This window comes from Ursus americanus, chromosome 16, assembly GCF_024610735.1.
Source record: "Ursus americanus isolate L20-20 chromosome 16, mUrsAme1.1.p, whole genome shotgun sequence".
NCBI lineage: Eukaryota > Metazoa > Chordata > Mammalia > Carnivora > Ursidae > Ursus > Ursus americanus.
The window spans coordinates 21,509,878-21,526,309 of record NC_142142.1 but is presented as its reverse complement, the minus strand read 5'-3'; the positions used below and the strand labels follow the sequence as shown (position 1 = coordinate 21,526,309).

The 16,432-nt window shown below is 41.0% G+C and overlaps 1 protein-coding gene across 1 annotated transcript in view; it reads left to right on the top strand.

The window, feature by feature from the left end:
- Window positions 1-10,432, top strand: part of CTSC (cathepsin C) — a 34,995-nt gene extending 24,563 nt beyond the window's left edge. Inside the window, exons 5-7 of the mRNA XM_045797502.2 lie at window positions 2,406-2,521; window positions 7,974-8,105; window positions 9,432-10,432. Of these exons, the coding sequence (XP_045653458.2) occupies window positions 2,406-2,521; window positions 7,974-8,105; window positions 9,432-9,934 (751 nt within the window). The 3' untranslated portion in view covers window positions 9,935-10,432. The remainder of the gene's footprint in view (window positions 1-2,405; window positions 2,522-7,973; window positions 8,106-9,431) is intronic.
- The last annotated feature ends 6,000 nt before the right edge of the window (window positions 10,433-16,432 follow it).

The following is a 16,432-nucleotide window of genomic DNA, read 5'->3' as shown; positions in this document are numbered from 1 at the left end:
TTTGACAGAGAGAGAGACAGCCAGCGAGAGAGGGAACACAAGCAGGGGGAGTGGGAGAGGAAGAAGCAGGCTCATAGCAGAGGAGCCCGATGTGGGGCTCGATCCCAGAACGCCGGGATCATGCCCTGAGCCAAAGGCAGATGCCCAACGACTGAGCCACCCAGGTGCCCCTCACCAGATTCTTAAAGGATCTAGACCTAAGTGATTAAGAGCCTGTAATGTCTAGTGCATATAATGTATGTTTGCAGTCTTTCCTATCTCACCAATTCCTCTTTCACTGTTCATTTTCACATCATTGAGATTGATTGTCACATTGTTGGTTTTGTCTGTCTGCATTGACAGGTAAACACCATGCCTTATAAGATGGTAGGAAGAAGCAAGTTAACATTTGAGTGCCTCTTTTGTGCCAGATGAGTGCTTAAATAAATGTATCTGCGTCATCTTGAGTCTTCTTAATGACATGGGTGGTGGTGCTGGTAGTTATCATCATAAGAGCTTACTCTATTAAGGATTTGCAGAGACAGGAACTGTTCTAAGCACTTGTTAATCATTACTACATTGAGTTTTTATAATAATCTTTTGAGGTACCTGTGATTATATCCATTTTAAAAATAGGACTCAGTTGGAGTTTTCTGATGTTAAACTCTTTGACAAATGTCACACAGCTAGTAAGTGGTTAAACCACTTGTAGGAGGTCTTTATGACCCTAAGATACCTGCTCTGAAATTACATTTTGCTGCCAAACTTTAATTCTTTCTTTCTCTTTCAAATTACTTAGTGTATTCTTAAGTATATACAAGACAATTAGTTGATACCTATTGATTGATCAAATCTTTTGGCCTCTCAGTGTGAAATCACAGAAACTAAACATTTCCTTCCAAAATTTGTTCATACCCCAGTTCTTACTTATAAATCTTAAAGGAAGTATCTAAGATTTGTTTCTTGGTTTGTTTCTTTCCCTGCCCTATAAATAGTTTTCATGGTGCATAGCTTTTTTATATACCTTGATTATTATCCAAGTTGTATGTTTTACGACATTACAACTTCTTTGTATTTGTGATTGTAATTGCTCTGTTTCATGTCTCTTAATGCTGTCCTTCATATGGTCAAAGGCCACCTCATGTTCATCTCTGTGTCACATACAGCTTCCGGCAATGTCCCTGGCTTAGTTAATATTTTAGTGAAAAATTGACATTTCTGTATGTAATATGCTATCTATATTTATAATTTTCAAGGTTATGATGGCTATTAATATGTGGTTCTTTTTTCTCTCCCTCTATTTCATCTCCCTTCCATTATGTCCTAGCCTTGACTTGCATCCTCTCTAAAAGAAGTATCTGCAGGAGGGAACTACTTGGGAGTAGTTGCAGAGGACATGAAGAAGTCCAGATATAATCTTTACCAGTGACTAAATTGGAACCTGGTATAAAGCACAGGATAACCACTGGAAAGTTAGAACAGTGCAGTCTGGCAATGCCAAGTTGAATGAGAAATTCAAATAGTTACAGTATCAGAAAGATACATATTATCAGTATAATAGTGTCCTAACTAAAGAGTTGATAGAGCATAGAAATGAATTTTCCTTGGGGGCTGGTGAGCAGGGGCTGCTGTGGGAGCAGTCCTTAAATTAGAAGTCAAGGAAAAACTCCTAAAGGGATTTCTTCTAAGCAGTGGGCAACAGGCATTTTAGATAAAAGGAGCAGCAGCACAAAGACATGGAACACTGAAGTCATTTAGCAGACTTGGAAAGCTCCCAAGAAATCTAGTGTGTCTAGAGCTGGAATCCTGTTTGTTTTAAATTGCTAATACAGAGAAGCTTGTAGAACGATTTTCTCATTTCCAGACAATGTGTCTATCCATCGTTCCAGGCAACTTTTCTTTTCCTGTCTTACTTTCCAACCATATTGTATAGGTTGCAGTTCAATAATGATGAAGTATTTTCATCTGTTGTTGATGGAGCTGGTCAGTCTACTTTATACTGAGACCTCTAATTTCTGTGCCCGCTTCCCTTCTTTTCCACCTGCCTCACCATCTCTACCAACCATCTTCTGAGTCAAACCTGTAGTTCCTCTCTTTTCTTTGTATCCTTTGTAGGCCATCTTCAACTTCCCTTGTGTCTACTTTCTTGGTCAAAATCTGTTTAAGAAAATGCAGCTATTTAAACATGCTAAAAAGAACCAGGGTCATTTCATAGAAGAAAGTTACTAGTTCCTAAAAAAGAAAAAGATAATGAAAGCCATTGATACATTGCATAATGGACACTCTGTGTAATGGAAACTCTGATGGGATAAGTGCTCTTTGTGCCTGAATCTAGATTCTAGGCAGCCAAGTAGTTAAAGTTATGGAATTAAAGGTTAGGAAGTCATCTACTCTATATTGAAGTCAGATGTGTATTTCCATCCCAGGCCCAAACCTGCACCATTGACGGCTGACATACATGAGAAGATGTTACGTTTGCCAGCATCGTGGGACTGGAGAAACGTTCATGGTACCAATTTTGTTAGTCCTGTTCGAAACCAAGGTAAAAAAAGTCTGATTTATTCATTCTGAAATGTTTATTGAACATTTACTGTGTGTCAGGCTCTAGATTCTGGGGATACAGAGGTGCAACAGGCATGACCCACTTTACGGCCAATGGCCACCTCTTCCTTTTGTATACATGACAGACTTGGATAATAGATAATATCTCCACTGAGCCCAGCATTCTTGAGCATCCTTCTCAAAATACGTTCTAGCTAGCTAATGAAATTAATCAATAATAGGTAAGACACACTCCTCTGCCCTCCCCAGTAGGAGAGACTCGTGTAGAAATTAAGGATTGCATAGAATTAAGATTGGTCTTCTTTCTACAAGTGGTTTGGTGGAATCCTTCTTTGCTACTTGTCCACCCATTCTCCACCTCCCCCTGCCCCTCATCATTTAGTTTTTAATTACTGTAAGAGCCCAGGAAACTGGATCCTTTAAAAATATTTTTTTCTGGTAAAGTAGATTTTTTGAGCTGTGTAAGGACCTTTTTAATTCACTTTATGTCAGAACATGACATATGATGGTAAATATTAACCATGCTTCCTGAATGTCGCCTTGCACAGCCCAGATTTACCAAGAGTATCACTCTAATTGCATTTTACCCATTATATTTGGAAATCTGATCCACTATGAGTTGATTTAATAACTCTTCCTCTAATAGTACTCGATAGCAAATTATCTTATTATCCTAAATTTTAGCCAACAATGACTTGGAGAATCATTTATACCATACTCAGGTTTATTACTTCTAAGCTCATTTTGAAAATAATTATAGTACGCATGACTGATTTGTTACTATAAAATAGGTGTAGTATTTGCTCTCTGGAAACATTCTGATTAGTGTCTCCTGAGAGGATTATAAATTAATAACACCCAAAGATAAATTGTTGTCCTTCCCTTTTCCTAGAAACTCCGTGATAATGAGCCCCTCTCACTCCTCAGTGTTCACCCCCAGCCCTTCAGTTCCATGCTCACTGAATTCTTGCCAAGCGTTCTGAATGTGCAGAACTTCCCGCAGGTCTTAGAGCAGCCAGCCAGCCATGTTCCTGTCCTACAGACAGAGATCTCATCTCTTTGTCTTTGCTTCTACAAGTTCTTCTGGGACTCTTCAGCTCTAGAAAACATGTGGATCCTGAAAATTCTCCCTGACCTTTCCTCTCCTGGGGAGGGCTTCTTTGGAAAGGAGGGTTAGGAAGTGAGAGAACTTTGAAGGTAATTGAGGAATGAATGGGAAGTGAAATTAAAAGGTTGATGTTAAAAGAGGATTAAAATTTACTCTGTCATCAAACAGATTCCCTATACCTATCTGACAGGATTAAGTAAATAATGCATGTCAAGTGTTGATTATTGAGGGCCTGGCACATGGTTGCTTTTGCTGTATTACAGAGTGTTTGTAGAGAATCTAACATGTGTTAACGTTTTTTTTTTTTTTTTTAATGGCTGAGGATATAAAGACTACTGTGGCATGGTTCTCGGCCTAGGGACTTAAGTTCAGCAAGATTTGCAAGCAAAATATTAAAATACAATAGGGTAACTACTTAAGGTGTTTTTAAAATTCACTGGGAGCTTGGGAGAAGGTCAAAAGAGAAGTTTAGTTCCACTCACTTCCCAAAAGATACAATAGACTGGTGACGAGACAATAATCCAGGGGGCAGAAATTAGACTTTTTAAAGCCAAATTCTTTGACATTGGTTTTCTTATACCTTGGCAAAAGCTATTGTCTCTGATGTTCCATATTGTTTGAGTGCTATAAATATGGTTTTTACAGACAAGGGCAATTTTTAAAGGTTCCTCTTTTGACTTCCTTTTGGTTCTTTACTTTAGGTTGGGGGAAAATTAGTTATTTTCTCTTCTTAAAAACAGGGCTTCTTGGAAATTTCCAATCACTTTAGGAACACCAGCGTTCTAGAAAACCCAGAATTCAGAATTACCCAAGTTAAGGGAATTCACAACTTTTCTGTATTCTGAGAGCAAATCAAGATTAATGAAAAAAAGAAATATTGGGAAGACAAATGAGGTTTTACCTTTACACTTGAAAGCAGCTTTAAGCACCAGGCATGTAGCTAGATTTCTTCCAAGTGTAAGGGGGAGGAGAAGCTAGGAAATTGGAAGACTTGGACTTTCTGGGTTCTTCTCTCCACCGTGCTGTCTTTATTTATTATTGTATCTTCAAGAGAGAGGGACAGTGTCTCTCAGGTCACATTAGTTAGGAAATGCAGTGTTTTCCTACTGTCTAAATTCTAGTTCATTTAAGTCTTGTTCTAAATACCATCTGTACCATTAGAGCTGGAATGCCTCTAGAGACCTTACATTATCTATTCCATGCTGTTCATTTTACACCCAAGATAAAAAGAAATGTCAGGAAGGTCCAGTGACTTGCCCAGGGTCACACTGCTGAGTGACGGGGTGGGGGTGGAGAAGACCTCCGATTCCTTGTTCTTAACTCAGTGTGTTCTCCCCTATGGGAAGCTACAGCCGAATACAGTTAAACCATGTGAAAATCACATTACCTATTTGAGATTGTGGAAATGTATTTACTGCAGACCTCTGTCTAGGTCAGATCCCCTTATTCTTTATCACGTTGTAGTCTTCTTAAGGGATAATAGTCCTTTTAAAATCTACGTTCTGGTCTTGACTGTTTGAAAAGAGGCATTGATTTCCTTGGCAGCTGACACGTTCTTCCAGGAATGTCAGTAGCTTGGGGAAGGTCATCTCCTTACCTAATTCCCGTGATTTCTGTGTTAACAGCACATTCTGAGTTCTTGGATGAACACGTAGCCTAGCCCTCTCATAGTGCTGGATGGTCAGATGAGGAGGGTTCCATGCATAGTAGCAGGAGCAATTATTTTTGTGGTCACCATGGCCCAGGAATGCTGGATGACCAAAATGGGGCCATTTCCAGATTCTTGGGATGTTATTTATTAGAAGACTCATGAAAGGAACAGTGACTTTGTCGGTTTACTGTCACTGATCTAGTTCTTTGACACTCTATTATTTGATGAGGGGTCCCAAGGATAGTGTTACTTGGATGGTTTTTCAAAAACAACATGTGCCAGTTAACTTTGGCCTATTTAGTAACTAGATAATGTAGAAGAAAATTAGAAAATTCTTTAAAGTAGATGCAGACCTATAAACTGAAAACAACACAAGCTGCATTAGGTGACACTTAGCCACTAGCACCTGTCATCTGATAGCTTCGTGACTTTGGACAGGTCATTGCTTCTGTCTGAGTCTCTGTGTATACATTAGCAAGTCCATAGTGTTCTAGATGAATTCAAGATCCTTTTCCAAGCGTTCATCCTGTTCTTCATAGTTTAGGTGATCTCTTGGCAGCAAAAGCAGTCGAAGGATGGATAAATCTGAGGTATTTATAGGGAGAAGTTTCGGGAATATCTGAAATGGGAGAGTTAAAGGGTAGTTGAACTCTAATAGACTCTAGTCCAGGACCCGTGGTGGTGTTGAGCCTCGCCAGAGGGCTCCCAGGAGGTTCTGCCTCCCTTGTAGCTTAGAAACAAGGAAAGGTTGACTGCTTCCAAAGAAATCACTTTTTTTTTCCTGGATGTAAATATGTGTCCTCTTGTTCATAACTTGAATCTTCTTTCTATAAACACACATGGAGTTTCTGCATTGCATCGGGCACGTAGATGAAGAAGGCACATGTCCTATGTAGGCTTAAGGAAATTCATAGTTTAGTTTGAGGAAAATAATATAAGTAATTAAGATAGAGTTTAGGATGTTGGAGGCTGAGCTACAGTGTCCTGGCTTTCATTTGCACTCAGGGAGGAACATGAATTGACATTACCTGGGGAAGGGAAAAACAGTATTCTGATAGTATTCTAATGCATAATATTCTTTGCATAGTATTCTGATAGTATTCTAATGCATAATATTCTTTTGAATACTTTTCTCTCTAAGGAAGGCAGTACTAAATTACTAAATTCAGATTTATTAAAGAGAACAAAGGCAACATACTCTTTATGTAGGATGAATTTTTTTCACATACTGTTGTCTATTCTTATTATATGTGCATAAGGGAATGCTCACCATTCAAATAACTTGGTAAATAATATATTAGTACATTGAGTCGCATCAATTATGTATAACTACATTTAATACCAATGTTTTGGCATTGGTACAAGCATATCTCCATGTAGAATTTATATCAATGGTAGAGGTAAAAGAAGCTCTACGGTAATAGAGATATTAAAATTATGTTCATTTTTTTCTAGAATTGTAACAAGTTGAAATCCCAGTTTTATTACATGCATGCCATATTTTCTTAAATGTATGTATGTATATACCTACACCTGTTGAAGAAACACAGAAAAATAATATTATTCATATAAATTACCTCATAATAAAACATTCTTCCTTCCTTTGAAATAGCAGCTATATTCCTAGTATATGCTTCTTAAGTACATGGATTTTGTCTTCACCAGAGCATCCAGGTATTGAATAAAGCAGTTCTCTTTTCCCTGCTCCTCGATCTCCATGTAGCTAACTTTCCATGTTCTTCTTTGCTCTGGGGGACACTTTTCAGGGAACCAAGGCTATACTGCTCTTCCCCTTATTCCCTTAGAACCTGTCTGTTTTCGATTTCAGTACCTCCATCCTTATAGCTTTACTTCCTCATCGGCCACCTTAAATATCCTATCATCCATCATTAGAATGACTCTCTTACCTTTCTTGGACTTTGTTGTATTTCGTCTCCTTGACCGTGGGTAAATTGAACTTTCTCTAATACGCCCATACCTGAGCCATTCTTAGAATTTGTTAAGTATTTAGAAAATGCTCCTCTTGAGGGGCGCTTGGGTGGCCCAGTCAGTTGAGCATCCAACTCTCGGTTTTAGCTCAGGTCATGACCTCAAGGTCCTGGGATCAAGCCCTGCCTTGGCTCTGCACTCAGCAGGGAGTCTGCTTGGGATTCCCTCTTTCTCCCTCTACCCCTCCCCAACGTGTGCATGCTCACTCTTTCTTTCTCTCTCTCTCAAATAAATAAATAAATATTTTAAAAAGGAAAAAAAAAAGAAAAAGAAAATGCTGCTCTTGACATACCGAAAAGCTCAGCTCATGTGTATCCCTCCATAGTTGTCTCTCAACTGAAAGGCTCCGCGTGCTGTAGACCTATATCACTTCTTCATTATCAAGAACGCTGTCAACTGCTTTGCAGAGACTAGAGGATTTTTTGGGTTTCATTTTGTTTTGTTTTGCCTCCTAATATAGTCTCAAGGAAAGCCCCATGTCATAACATTTGCCTTTTGGTGAAAAAGCTGAGATCTTTATGTTTAACAAGGTTAATAGTATTTGTTGACTGAATCTTATATTGGGCTGATCGTTACGAACAACAACAGCAACACTTAATATAAATATATTACTGATTTTTCTATGTTTCTTTGTAAGTGCTTCAAAGTTCCCTCAGGTTACATGTCTTTCCTTTCAATTCCCAGCATCATGTGGAAGCTGCTACGCGTTTGCTTCTATGGGTATGCTGGAAGCAAGAATCCGTATACTAACCAACAACACACAGACCCCAATCTTGAGTCCTCAGGAGGTGGTCTCTTGCAGCCAGTATGCTCAAGGTGAGTGTTGTATTTCAGGCACCGTTTACCTGGGTATAGTTAGCCACTGTTGGCAAAGGTAAAAGGATGCTGTAATAATGAGCACAGTGTCTGTAGTCAGAGCACCTGGGTGCAAGTTCTGGAGATCAAGCCTTATCACTTATTAATGAGTGGGTCTCATGGAATCCACTGCGCCATTCAGCAAAATGTCAGTAGTTACTATGTATTAAATGAGCACTAGCTCTTTGGAGCCTTTTATGTACATTATCCAATAACACTCAAAACCCTGAGAAGTAGATATCCCTATTTATAGATGGGGGACAGACATGAAGTTGTTCTATAATATTTTGAAGGCCACATAGCTTCTAAACATTAGAGTTTCAGTTCCAACTAAAGTTTCACTCCAAAACCTATTCGTATTAAAACCACACTAACACTGGTTTCTCTGTAGGAGAAAGTGACAATTCTGTACTTTGACTTTCAGAACAGGCCTCGTGTAATGATGTAGAAAGCCCACTGGCAATTGGTTTAGAGCAAAACATTCTCATTTTAAAGTTTTCTGCTCTCAACCCCAGATTTGGCCACTAGAAAGTGAAACTGCTTAGGAATGATTATTTGTCATTGGACATTTTAGTCTTTCTGAAATATTTATTATTAAACACCAACAGTATGACTTCTAGGGACTGAGTATCAAAGACAGTCCTTGCCCCCATGAAGCTTAGACTGAAGTGAGGAAAGTAGAAATTAAGTAATTAAAGGGACATTGAAGAAAAAATACAGGATTATGAATGTGCATAGTACGGCAAGGACTAGAGGAGGGTGATGGGGACGTGATTTAGACCATTTTGCAGAAGGTGGTCAGAGAAGACTTCCTTCAAGAGCACCACGTTGTGGTGTCTGTGTCTGGCTATTAATGGTGACAGTAGCCAATCTTTATTGCTTTTACGTGAAGTAGCTAATTTAATCCTACAAGGAAGGTTCTGTGCCTACCTACAGATAAGTGTACAGAGGGTACAGAGAAGTTAAATTCTTCCCACAGTTTAGGGTTTGAACCTACATGGTCAGGCTTCAGAGCCTCCCCACTTGACCACTGTGCTATAGTTACCTTCCACACCAGGTGCCAGATAACTGTCTGTTCATGAGAAGGGGATGAGAGGACAGGTAGCTAGATGGCTATGGACGAATAAATGAAGTCTCATTTAAGCTAAGAACAATTCCGGAACAACTCCTGAGTGTAACAAAGAATTAATGGAGTAGAAAAGAAAGAAAGAAAAAAAGGAAACGGGACCATTTGTTTTGTGCCCCTTTCTACTACAAGGGTAAGAACTGTCTGTTATTCCTCCTCAGGCTGTGAAGGTGGCTTCCCGTACCTCATCGCAGGAAAATACGCCCAAGATTTTGGGCTGGTGGAAGAGGCCTGCTTCCCCTACATGGGCGCTGATTACCCGTGCAAACCGAAGAAGGACTGCTTCCGTTACTACTCCTCTGACTACCACTACGTGGGAGGTTTCTATGGGGGCTGCAACGAGGCCCTGATGAAGCTCGAGCTGGTCCATCACGGGCCCATGGCTGTTGCTTTTCAAGTCTATGATGACTTCTTCCACTACCGCACGGGGATCTACTACCACACGGGCCTGCGAGACCCTTTCAACCCCTTTGAGCTCACGAATCATGCCGTTTTGCTGGTGGGCTACGGCACAGACGCAGCCTCTGGGATGGATTACTGGATTGTTAAAAACAGCTGGGGCGCTAGTTGGGGTGAGAATGGTTACTTCCGGATCCGCAGAGGAACCGATGAGTGTGCCATTGAGAGCATAGCCGTGGCAGCCACACCAGTTCCTAAATTGTAGGGTACAGTTCCCAGCCTTTCCTGCTGACCACCAGCGGTCATGGAAGGGGATTCGTTTATTCACAGACAGGAGACTTTTATAGCAGCAGTTTCAGGAGATTCCAGATAGATTCCTATGAAGATTTTGCTTTTAAAATTAAAATTGCCTTTGATTGGAATTGACCTCTGGCCTACTTTACAACTCTGCAGTAACAAGATGCAGGATTTTGTTAATCATTTGTAATTCAAATATGTTACATTTTTCAAAGTCTTTGTGAGAACACAGACTTACTTTTAAATTGTAAAAATCACGAGAGGAGGGGTCTGGGTCATTCAGTCAGTTGGACATCTGCCTTTGGTTCAGGTCATGATCTTAGGGCCCTGGGATCTCGCCCCAGGTCAGCTCTGCACTCAGCGGGGAGTCTGCTTCTCCCTCTGCTTCCCCCCCCACCCCCCACCCACCTTCCTGCTCATGAGCACGCTCGCTCTCTCTCTCAAATAAAATCTTTAAAAATCACAATATGGCAATGATTATTACATTTTTAAAAAGTTTTTCTGTAAGTGTTCAGGTGATATAGATTAGAGAATTTATATGTGTGCTTAACAGGTTTCACCATTGACCCCTTCAGTTAGACTCATGGTTATTACTTACTTAAGTACTTTGAAAACAAAAAGAATTTGAGTGTATTTCAATTTAAAAAAACCCAAACAACTATGAACCTTTATGATAAGGGGTATACTCAAATAATGACTAGCTAATCCTAAAATTATCCCCTGGATATTTGATGAGCCAGAGGCCAAAAAGAGAAATGATTTTTGATAAAAATATGGATATTGGTTAAACTTTCTTTTGGTGTATCTTGCATCTGGAAGTATTGGTCAGCCTTCACTGGGTGAGCATTTATAGCTTAATTAGTGGGAAGTTAGTTTAGATTTGGATAGATCTTTGGGATCTCCAAGGGCTATTTCACGGTGATATGAAATCTCTGTGCTAAGTTAAACAGATGGCATCTGTTAGAAATGTTGTGACAATCAGGAAGATTAGGCGGTCAGAGTTCTAAAACATAAGCAAAACCCACAAGCCTCTTGGAGCTGGTAGGCACCATAGAGCTCATGTGATCTCTTCCTCTCTTTGCATGGAAAGAATGACCAACTTTATAAAGGGCACATGACTTGGGTCAGGTCACTCAGGTGGTAAATGACTGGGTCGGGTTAGAACCGAGATTTTCTAAGTCTAGTTCTCCTTGAGTGCCTTGGACACTGAGTCTCAGTGCTTTCCACCAGAAAATCCAAAATGACCGGAGATACTAGATGTATGCTTGGAAATATCACTTTGACATGTTAAGCATCAACGTTTTGGCTGAAACCTCGTGGACTTTATGTATTGCAGTTCACTACAATGACGTCTTTTCTCTCCTTGCAGGAACATGCCCCATGTGTATGGTGTGGCTTCTTGGGTGTCCTGGCCCACTGCCACATACCTTTGACTCACCACATGGTGACTCAGAAGCAGACACGCTGAATGACAGGCAGAGCCAGGGCCCTTGTCATGTGGCAGGCCTCCAAGGAGCTATGAATGCTGTCTTAGTTTTGCTTTATTCCTCACCTTCCTTGTTGCTATTGTGAAAATATAATTAGACTTTGAAATCAAGCATAAATTCATTTTCCACTAGAACTTCTAGAGATATTACTGGTTAACTTAACCGATAAGATCTTATTTAACAGGAAAGCAGGAGCTTATCCTCTGGTTTTCCACCTGCATGGCTGTCTGCTGACCCTGAGGGGAGTAAGTCATGAAAATGCAGGGCACCCATGCTATTGCACAATTTCATGAGAGCCCTGGCCCAGCTCGTAAGGAGAATCATTGCTGGTATCATTCATAAAATACTTTAGGAAATATAGAAAGACTACATAGAGGTGAGAACCTAACTGGCGATGGAAAACAATTCTCACAAGCATGATTAGTTGACAAGCAATGGTTTGAGGAGGCCCTAAATTTCCTGACATTACAAGAGGGATTACCCAGAACGAGAACTCAGGTTCCACTGCACTTCAACCTGCATTTATCTGCTATGGGAGTCTGCTTTTCCTTTTTCTAGATGACAGATCACTACTTCATCCCCAGTGGCAGAACTCATTAAAGATGGCGACTGAATGGAACATCACGGTTCCTCGAGCCATGTGATTAAACTCTTAAGCTGTAGAAAAAACGAGTTTCGTAATCTAAAACTTGTTTACTTTGGTGCTAATAGAACATATAATCAGAGTCTGTTGACAGATTGAGCTCTGCAAAAAATGGAATGGGAACTCTGCCTGAGATCCCTAAAGGCCTATCCAGGAGAACAACAGTGTTGTATGTGTGGAGACACCACCATCCACAAAGGAAAATAAAGTTTTAGCTGGGCAGTCAGGCACAAGCGTGGCATTGACTCGGGTGCCTAGTGCCCGGATCAGCTTTCTGGTTCTGCCTCATATTAGCCATAAAGCCTGAGGCAGTTTCCTTAACCCACGTGTTCTTCAGGTGCCTGAACTGTGAACTGGAGATAACAGGATAGATAACCCTCCCTGTGGAAACTCTCCCTCTGAACCCTTCCTGTCACAATGAAAGACCCAAATGGATTTGCACTTTCCAACGCCATTGTTTGCTTTACTGAAGCTTAAGCCTTTCCCTATCCCAAGTGGGGAAACTGAAGTAGATTCAGACAATGCAGTTTCCCAGCCAGGCAGATTTGCTCACTGACCTCTATTTGACCTCTACCCACTGAAGCCAGGAACTGGATAGACTTGAATAGCAAAGGATACTTGTACCTACTTCATAGAGTTCTCTGAGGATTAGATGTCTTCCTAATATGTAGAGCATGTAAACAGTGCTTAGAACATAGAAAGGAGTATGTAAATATTAGTTATTACTCAAGTCTTCCTTTTCTAAATTCAAATTGTAAAATAATTGTTTGCTATGAGGAGGCAGCTAAGACATGTTCTACTAAAAAGCTCTATGAGAGTAGAGGAGGGGTTTATGAGATTTTTTTCTTTTAAGGAAGAAAAGAATCTACAGAGGAACACTAGCACAAAGAAACAGAAAAACCTTCAAAAACTTGAGAGAGATAATTTTGATTTTTTTGGTAAAGAGCTGTGTTTTTTTGTTTTTTTAAGATTTATTTGAGAAAGCATGAGTGGGAGGCGCAGAGGGAGAGGGTGAGAGTCCCAAGCAGACTCCGTGCTCAGCGGGGCTCCATCTCAAGCCCCTGAGATCATGACCCGAGCTGAAACCAAGAGTCGGACACAACCAACTGAGCCACCCAGGCGCCCTTTGGTATGGAGGTTTTTACATCCTTCACCACATCTGGTTCACCTCTCATTAAAATAAAAATGGGCTTACCGAGGTGAAGTAGCATACCTAGTTAATAAGGCTAAACCTAGATTCCACTGTATCCAGAACTTTCTACTGTTCCTGCTGCCTCCCAATTACAAAAGGAGAAAGAAATCTGTATGTTGTGAGACACATAAACTCACCTTGTTCTGTAAAATCATTTCTAAGTTATTTTCCAGCTTTCAGAAATCCTATTACCTCTCAGGGGCAAGTACTCTAAGCTTCAGTCCATGTGTGGTGGTTCGGAAGGCTTAATTTAACAGTTGTCCTCTAAATACAGCAATATTAATATTTCTTTTTCTTAACTGTAATAAAGATTTATTTTTGGCCTAAAGTTAAGTGGAAACTTCCTGAACATGACTGGAAAGCTTTAAATATATCAAAGTCTTCTGCTCTGACAGAAATTGGGTGGACTTGAAATTGAATATTGGTAGTGGGTCAGTTAGCCACTGGGCCTTCGTTTCATCAGCTGTAAAACATTGGCCTCATTGAACCATAGTTGTGACTGAAAGTGTGAAATCACCTGGACTGTAAAATAATTGAAACCTCAGCAGACCTGCTTGTGCTACAGAATGTCTCGTGATGACAGCTGACCAAAATCTCAGGAGAGAAACTAGCCTTTGGATAGAAAATGCAACACGTGCCTTTGTTGGTTTCCTCCCTATTTAGACCTTAGTTCAGTTATTGAACAGAGATTTCTAGCCTTCAGTGTTTGTCTGTTAAAAGGCAATTGTAATATTTAGTTCTCTGGGCTATGTGTGGCAAAGTGTAAAAGAAGCAGTAAGCGTTTGTTTATATATTACCTGCCCTGTAAGGAGTTTAAAGTGCTTTGTAAAGGTAAAGGTGCAGTACAAAATAAGTTTAAAGGAAATGAGTGAACGGAAGTACAAGAAGATAAAGATAGGAAAGTAGGGTATGACCATGAATAAAGTCTGTACAGAGTCTAACACATTGCCTGATACATGAAGCTCACGCTTCAACAGTGGTTCTGAACCAGAGGTGATTTCTCCCTTGGGGGGACATTTGACAATGTTAGCAGACACTAGGGTTGTCATGCTGGGAGAGGAGTTGCAGTCCACAATGAAGAATGTTCCGGCCCAAAATGTGAGTGGTGCCATGGTGGAGAAAGCCTGCTCTACGACACGCTCACTGCCTGACACATTTTTTCCCAGCACCTAGTGGTAGTACAGACTTTGGAGGAGAGAGAGAACTCCAGGCGGCTAACGTTATCCCAGAAGCTTCCAGAGGGTATATGAAATTTGAGCTGAGCTGTGAAGAATCAGAAGGGGGAGTAAAAGACATGGCAGGGCCAGGCAGTGGGGAAGATTGAAGAAACGGGAGAAGATAGGGCACTTCTTCTCAGTGTCAGGCTGACAGACAGCCCATTTTACAGTAGCCTCCACCCCACAGGAACCCATGGATATGATTTGAAAAAGAGGTTAGACTTATTAAACACATAACCATGTAAGAATGGACCTCATTAGGAGAACAGAAATTGTTGAATCGGTGTTTTGAAAATGGAGGGGAGCAAACAGAAAGAATGATAACTGGAGGCCCAGGTGTATGAGAAAATTCTGCCATAGAAGATGAACACCCCGTCTCAACTCACCGGACTTTTGACCAAGAAAAGAAGTAGATTATAGTATTTGTGCTTAAAAAGAGCATTTCTTTAAAACATTGATCCTTTGCCCTTGCAAGATCAAGGACCATGGACCCTTCTGAGACTGATAAAATAATGAATTCTTTCCCACTGAAAACAGCACACACCTAAATTTTGCATAAAATTTCAGCAGCTCCTTGGAGATGTACAAGCCCCAGCACAGAGAACTATACTTTTGTGTGTATAGGTGTTTTCTCTCCCAGCAAGTAGATATTCCATAGTGCAGATATTATCCACTTTCTTTCAGCTATAGGCTGGGAGGAACTATTTAAAAGGCTTGGCGGGTGGGGCACAGGGGGCCTGTATCAGGTGGATAACTCAGCTTCCAGTCATAAACCCACTGTTGGTCAGATGCTGTTTGGACACTGAACTCTCCATTTGTTCTCTGACCCCATTAGGTTTCAGCCCCTGTCTTGGTTTTTCTGGGGTTGGGACCGAGTCTTACTCCTACTATTGGTGTCTTTAGAGCAGGACTCTGACAGAAAAACCCCGCCTGGCAACTATAGTCCTTCCACCGGTGGAGAGACTCTTCTGTTGCTCCCTGCCTGTTTCAAGAATTCTTCATTTTGTGCAGCCCTGGATGGCCTGTGCCTGTGCTCCTGCCATCCTCAGGAGCAGCACCATTCCTTCCTTTACCCCTTGAACCCACTGCTGCCCCATGCCCCCTGCAGCAGCTCCACCTAGGAGATACCTTGATGGTTCACAAACTGGCCCCTGCATACACAGAGGGCAAGGAGAGACTGAGGAGAGAGGAAGGTCACTCCAGATAGGTAGGTGGCAGGTTTAATAAACAAGAGAACTTGCAAGGCTTCTTTGGGGTGGCCACAAGATGAGTAGATCTCTACACTTGCCTGCCAGCAACTTAAGAGGCCTTACCCGGGTTCAGGCACATATACCATCCAGATGGTCTCAACGACACCTTACTCAAGGCTATGGCATTGGAAGAGCTCCCACTGTGGAAACAGGCTGATCGCGTAATCCAAGAACAGGAGAGGAGGTGAGGAGATTCTAACTGCCCGTGTCCACCTTGAGGGTCAACCAGTGGTCACCTCCTCTCCATTGTCTCTTCCAACTTTAACTGCCAGATGTCCTGATTTTTGCACCCAGTTGTTTTTCTTATTGATGATAATAGCTACCATTTATCAAAGTCTTATTTTGTGCCAGGTGGTGTGGTAAGCCCTTTAACAAAAAGACAAGGGAGAGTAATAGGGACCATTTCCTGAAAAGTCAACACCATCATTTATTGATCCAAACATTTTGATCAATGGAACAGTGGGGCGATTCCCCAACAGAACCGGGGAAGACAGAGGAAAGACGTCTTGAGGGAGGAAGTATAAAGCTGAACTTCTAAAACATAGAGACCTGGCTGCTGCTGCTGCTGCTGCTGCTTCTTCTTCTTCTTCTTCTTCTTCTTCTTCTTCTTCTTCTTCTTCTTCTTCTTTTAGTTTTTGATGTAATGTTCCATGATTCATTATTTGCGTATATCACCC